This window comes from Lactuca virosa, chromosome 2, assembly GCF_052849685.1.
Source record: "Lactuca virosa cultivar CGN04683 chromosome 2, Lactuca_virosa_CGN04683_v6, whole genome shotgun sequence".
Taxonomy (NCBI): domain Eukaryota; kingdom Viridiplantae; phylum Streptophyta; class Magnoliopsida; order Asterales; family Asteraceae; genus Lactuca; species Lactuca virosa.
Genome location: NC_136427.1, coordinates 207,007,263 through 207,014,352, shown reverse-complemented (window position 1 = coordinate 207,014,352; position 7,090 = coordinate 207,007,263). Strand labels below are relative to the sequence as shown.

Sequence of the window (7,090 nt, the reverse complement as noted above, 5' to 3'; positions counted from 1 at the left end):
AGCACCCTGAACTTATATTCCTGAACTTGGGATGTTACAACATGGTAAGTTACAGCGTTTGGAGGTTCTCATGTGGAAATAAGAGCATATCACCATGGATTTTATTGCCAAGTTACCCAGGATCGCTAAAGGATTTGATGCGATATAGGTCATTGTGGATCGTCTGACCAAGAGTGCCCACTTTTTGTCTATTCGAGAGAGTTCCTCGGCTGAGAAATTGGCCAATGTGTATGTGCATGAGATCGTCGCTCAGCATAGTGTTCCAATTTCCATTGTATCTGATCTGGATGTTCGGTTTACTTCACGGTTTTGGCAGAGGTTACATGAGGAATTGGGTACGAGATTGCACTTCAGCACCGCTTATCATCTGCAGATTGACGGCCAAAGTGAGTAGACCATCTTGACACTCGAGTATAGGTTGAGAGCTTGTGTCATAGATTTCAGTGGGAGTTGGGACTCCTACCTTCCCCTAGCTGAGTTTTCCTACAACAACAACTCTCACTCTAGTATTGGTGCACCACCTTTCGAGCTTCTCTACGGGAGGAAGTTTCATATACCAGTTTATTGGGGGGGGGGGGGATAGGTCACAGGGTTATGGGGAAGACCGAGGTGGTCCTTCAGACAACATAACTCATCCATCATATCAGTTTAAGGTTGCAGATGGCTCAAAGTTGCCAAAAGAGTTATACCGACAGACGATGGTCCGAGTTAGAGTTTCAGGTAGGGGACATGGTTTACTAAAGGTATCACCCTGGAATGGTGTTATACGCTTCATGAAGAGGGGTAAGATGGTTCCCTGATTTATTAGACCATTCCGAGTGGTGGCTAGGGTAGGCAATGTAGTCTATCGTTTGGATCTGCATGAGGAGCTTAGTCAGATTCACAACACCTTTCATGTTTCTCAGCTACGAAAGTGTGTAGTTGATGATTCAGCAGTGGTTCCTTTGGATAATCTACTAGTTGATGAGCGCCTGAACTATGTTGAGAGACCAGTAGCAATTTTGGATAGAAAGACAAAGACTCTGCGCAACAAAGTCGTGACCCTGGTGAAGGTGCAATGACAACATTGGAAGGTTCTGAGTGGACGTGGGAGCCAGAGGACTAGATGAGAGAGCATTACCCCAAGTTATTTTCAGTGACAGACTTCTAGGACAAAGTTTGATTCAAGTGGGGGAGAGTTGTAACACCCGGATCCAATGGTACTTCACATTTTCAATTTTTGGCATTTTAGGGTTTGCCACAACGTTGTGAATGCACCATGATGTGGCACATAAAAATAAGATCGCGTGTTCATTTAAGCCGCCACGGTGTGGCAATATATGGCCACATTGTGGCAGCTGGAAAATGACAAACCCTATTTTTCGGGTTTTTTTCTTTATTTAAAGGAATAAGGAGGCTAGGGTTTGCTCTCCCTCAACCTCCATAAGCCTCCTTAAGAATTGAGAAACCCTAATCTCCTTCCTCCTTTATCTAACCCCTTTTTGGTGTTCTTTGAAGACATTGAAGGAAGAAAGAAGAAGAAGCAAGCTAAGATTCAGCAAGCAAGTCCTCATCCTTTGTTATAGCACCCATCTGGACCCTTGTAAGTGTTCAATACTCCATTTTTATCATGATAGGTTGCTAGATCTTGAGTTTTTTCCTTAAACTTCATGTTCTTGTTGGTTGGGATGGTGAGATCTCATAAAGTTTGCAACTTTATAAATCTCGAAGCCATTTGGAGTATTTGGTGCTTTGGATTGGGATTAGAAATGAATTTTGATGTCATGCATGAATTTTTGGCCATACACCCTCATTTAACATAATAGGAGTTCATGACATGTATTGGATATGCATGTAAAAAAATATGGATTTTTATGTTATTTATGATGCTAGAAACCTTTCTGGGAGTGTTGGACTGAAGGTCTTCAATATTAAGTGCTTATTGATTTAAGCCAAGTTGTGTTTTCCCCTTTTTAGATCTAGAAGTGAGATCTCTATCTCTTGGAGAGTCTAAAGGGATAAAGTTGGAAACTTTATCCACTTAGATCATAGGATGGAGCAGATCTAAGCTTTGGAGCCCTTTGAATCAAGAAAATGGTTTAACCCATTAAGCTATTAGGAGTCTAGTAACCAGGGAACTACGTGGCCTTAGGTCGCCACAGTGTGGCGACTGGGCTAAGGCTCATCTGTTTTGTTGTTTAGCGGCAAGAACATGGCCAAGGATGGCGACAACGTGGCAACCAACTGGAGGTTGACTTTTGGCCATTGACCGTTGACTTTGACCAAGTTGACCCTAGGTTATCTAGGGTAATTTGGGTAGTATTTGAGTTGTGGATTGATGATTGGTCCTTATTTTGCTATATAGGTTACCTGTACAGTCGATACTTAGAGTTGCGTTCTTTCAACTATCATCTTGTTTTTGAGGTGAGTTTTCTCACTATACCTATGAGTCGAAGGCACCAAGGTTGGACCATTCATTATGATATACTTGATGTAGGACGATTATATGATTAACTGTTACTTTCATATGTCGACATATTTGGGTGGTTGGGTTGAGGCGGGAAGCCAACAAACCCGAATGGTTTGGTTGAGTTACTGCTTCATGCGGTCGACCAACAAATCTGAATGGTTGGGTTGAGACTCTATATCAACAAACCCGGATGGTTGGGTTGAGAATCTTTGTCAACAAACCCGGATGGTTGGGTTGAGGCTATGGCCAACAAACCCTATATGCATGCACTATAATTGTATTTCTGACGTGTTAGGTATTTTGGGAAACTCATTAAATTTGGGCTTATATTTATGTATTTCTCGTCCAGGTACTTCAGATGATCGGGGAAAGGTGAAGACTTGATCGTACACATCCTCTGCAGTTTTTGATTTCTGCTAGTTTGGATACTCTGATTTTTAGGACATTTTTATTTGACACATATGTTTGTGACTTGGGTTTTATGAACACAATGATTTTATTTAAATAAAAATTGAAAAATTTTATCGTGATTTTTGGGATGTCACAAACTACCTAAGACACTAACATGTTTAATCTTGGACTCAGAAGCGTGACCCAACCTTTTGTGCCATAGATCCACATTGCTTTTTGTTATCAACACTCTTCTTTGCCCCACTTCCATGCCCATTCGATATATACCCTGTTTGCACTCACCCGCGCCAATCACGTTCCTCGAGAGTAAGTCTTTAATATAACAAAAACCAGGAAGAAACCTTATGGCACACTGCAAGTCTTTGGTGAGGCTACTAAAAGTCAATAAGTTGCAATTAAAATCAAGTATATGCAAAACTTTATCAATACTGATATTGTTTTGCAAGTTGCAATCTCCTCCCCCTTCAACATTTATGTGATCACCATTAGGAATAATGATAGGGGGTTCGAAGGTGTTCTTAGTGACGTTTTCAAGTAACCTTTGATTGCAAGTTATGTGTTTAGTCGCACCTGAGTCAATAACCCAAGCCTTGTCATGATCAGTCTTATCGACCATGTTAACAGTGGGAGAAGTGTTGGTTTCTTCATCTTTTGAAACATGTTTGAGGAGCCTTTGGTACATTCGACAAACCATGTATGGGCTAGGTTCTGAGTTTGCATAGGATACCCATGCCTTTCCTTTTTCTTGTTTTCCTTTGCCTGGTCACCAATCAGGATACCCGATACGTTTGAAACAACCCTCCTTGTTGTGACCCTTTCTCCCACAAAAGGTACATTTTGATTCATCATTGTTGCCTTGTTTGAGATCCTTTTGCACTGCCTTTTTGTTTTGTTACCTATGATCACCGTCTGAAACGCTGTAACCTCTTTTGTGGGTTTCTTGGCAGTAGTGATGGCTCGTTGGTGTGGGTTTCATGGCTAAAATATGAGCTTTGATGGTGGAATACTGACAATCAATTCCCATGAGGAATTCGTAGAGCCTTTCTTTATCCTTGGATTCGTTCAACCTTTTACCCATATCACATGTATAACCAACACACTCATAACAAGGGGTGGGTGTCGTCGACTGTATTTCATCCCATATGGATCGCAATTTTGTGTAGTAACTAGAAACGGAGCTTCCTTGTTGCCTTGTTGTTGTAAGCGATTGTTTTAGCTGATACGCTCGACGAGCACTCTCCTTCTGGAATCGTTCTTCAAGATCACTCCAAATCTCGCTTGCTGTATTGGCATATTTCACACTTAACCTAATGTCTTTCTCTATGGCAGTGGTCAGCCACCCCTTTATCATGGCATCACAACGCATCCACTGCATATAAGTTTCTAATTTTGTTGTCGGTTTACCGATAGTCCCATCAATGAAACTGGTCTTGTTCTTGGCAAAAAGAAATTGTTTTAATCTCTTGAGTCCAATCATTGTAGTTGTTGTCCGTTAGAACATCGTTTACGTTCATCTTCTTTGGATATTATCAGGAATGGATGTAGTATGGTGAATTGGAGTCGATGTGGGTGGCGGCTCCATCCTTCGATGACTCTGGTTTGTCTCCCGCCATCTATGGTGACATGATTTTCTACAACAGGTCTGAGACCTGCTCTGATACCATAAACAAATTGATTATCGAAAATGCCAACTTTCATTCAATCACTAATCTGGTATATATTAACTAGAAAATGTACAAATCCTTATTCTAAACAAACTCTAATCAAAAGCCTATAAAACAGGAAAAGATAAAAAGAACAAATCATAGTAATCTACTATGATAAGATATAAGATAATAACCAGATTTCTTTATTTATGTTATTTTTTGGAACTTTTTAGAGATATGAATCTTCAAAAACCATTTCACACCAAAATAAAGCTTTGAAACAGAAGTTAGTGTAAACTAACAAGTGAAATACATATAACGGCTAGGGTTTCATATTATTATCAAAGAGAAGTACAAATACAATGAAAAGGAAAGACATAATATATAGACAAGCTAATTAGGGTTTCCTAGCGAAAAGGCCCAATCATAAAACCCAATACAAAATAAAGCCCAAAATCTTATTAGGCTAATATCCCCCTTCAAACTCACAATGCAACAACAATAAGCATTGAGAGTTTGTCAGACAGAAAATGGAATCGAGGAGCAGTCAACGGCTTCGTAAGAATATCAGCAATCTGCAAAGAGGAAGGAACATAAGGAAGGGAGATAGTGCCCTTCTGGAGATGATGACGTGTGAAATGACAGTCAATCTCAATGTGCTTTGTGCGCTCATGAAACACTGAATTCTTGGCAATCATTATCGCACTCTCGTTATCACAATACAAAGGGGTAGGCTGAGAGATGTGAACGCCCATATCTGCAAGAAGCCATCTCAACCAAACAATCTCACAAGTGGTGATAGCCATGGCTCGATACTCAGATTCTATAGAAGATCGAGAAACAACATCTTGTTTCTTGCTTTTCCATGATATCAATGAATCTCCAAGAAAAACACAATACCCAGTAGTGGACTTACGATCATAAATATTGTTGGGTTTTGAGCATTCTAACACTTCCTAAGTGTACATGCAACCCTATTAAACCTTGGATCTATGTTTGTCTAAGATACATGCAAAATATTATTTTCCAAGGTTTATAACCTATCTAGCATGGCATGGGGTACTTTTAACCATAAAAGAACTAGATGAATTACATACCTTTTGTTGATTGTTGATTCCTTGGAGTTTGAGAGCCAAGCACCAATAATGTGAATGCCTCAAATGGAAATCACAAATCACCACAAACTTGGAAAATGTATGAGAGAGTATACTAACTCTTGATTTTGGCCACCACACTTACACACACATTAGTGTCTTTTTCATGCAACATAAGCTTGTTTATATAGTGTACATGGTTAGGGTGAAACCCTAATAACCCATGTCTTTTCCTCTTCTAAGGATCCATGGGTAAAAGCTCCATGGATCATCCATGGACTTCCATATAAGCTTAGCCCATTCCCAAATGAGTGTTAGCCCACACCATATAAATATAATAGCCCATGATTTAATTAGTCTTCCTTTTAATCACTAAATTAATTCATAATTAATTCAAGATTAAAACTAATTAGGTAACATGACTTTATATTAATATATTATAACTTATAATATATTAATAAATCGTAAGTATACAACTCTCATAAAATTATCCATAACTAGTTCGGGTGAAGTGCAACCCAAATGGACCATGCCGGGTCGGGTCAAGTATATACCAAATAAGTTATGGACTTAGACACCTTATCCAACAGACTCCCACTTGGATAAGTCTAATAACTGTATTTGCCTATATTACTTCAGGAACCAACCGACAATCGTAGCTCTCGAAAACTCTTGTGAACTATGAAGTGCCATTTTAGATAAGTGATCATATAATCCTCTGCTCTCATGATATCAGCCGGACAAATACATGGAACAATGTCTTACTTATTGTCTAGCAGTTGTTTCTCGATTTCCGATTTGTTTGACAAAGAACTTAACTGAACACATCAATTTAGTTCTGACCGGGCCCGGTACATGGGTCAACACAAAATCATCGAGGGGCCCATATATCGCTTCTATTTCTAGAAGGAACAGATAAACTTCGACTCATACGCTTGTTCTACTACTTATTGAATTGCACACAAAGGCACGTTTTATAACATCAAGTTACTGATGCGTTTACGTGCAATCAATGCACAACCAACTCATAGGTAACAACTCATATCTCTAGGTTTGAAGACTTATATGATATTACCGTCTCACGATCACTCGAGATAAATTCCATGAAGTGATACAAGTGAGCGTGGGTTTATTCCAATACTCATAACTTATGAGTACTCATGAATGTTGTAGCAACCATTGCTATGGCTAAACACCTTTAGTCATCTACAATCCCAATTCATGACAGTCTTGATTCATACCTACTTCCGACATATGACCGACTGTGGAGAGTTTGAATAAATTAATTATTCTGGAAGTCAAAACATGCAAAACTGAAACAATAGTAAATAATTGACAATGATAGTAACACTTTACTCATAAATAAATCACACATTTTATTCATCATCAAACGTCGATTACATTTTACAAGTTTCAGAAAAATTATCTAATTTGTAAAACTAATATCGTCCCTCAGCCCGATGCGCCTCACATGCTGCAAATGCTTAACC

General features: G+C 39.2%; 1 protein-coding gene across 1 annotated transcript; it reads right to left on the bottom strand.

Annotated features, from left to right (window-relative positions):
- Nucleotides 1-3,752: 3,752 nt before the first annotated feature.
- Nucleotides 3,753-4,337, bottom strand: LOC145158171 (uncharacterized). Its single transcript, XM_079077106.1, has one exon. The coding sequence runs from the start codon at nucleotides 4,335-4,337 to the stop codon at nucleotides 3,753-3,755; it is 585 nt and encodes a 194-aa protein (XP_078933232.1).
- Between the last annotated feature and the right edge of the window lie 2,753 nt (nucleotides 4,338-7,090).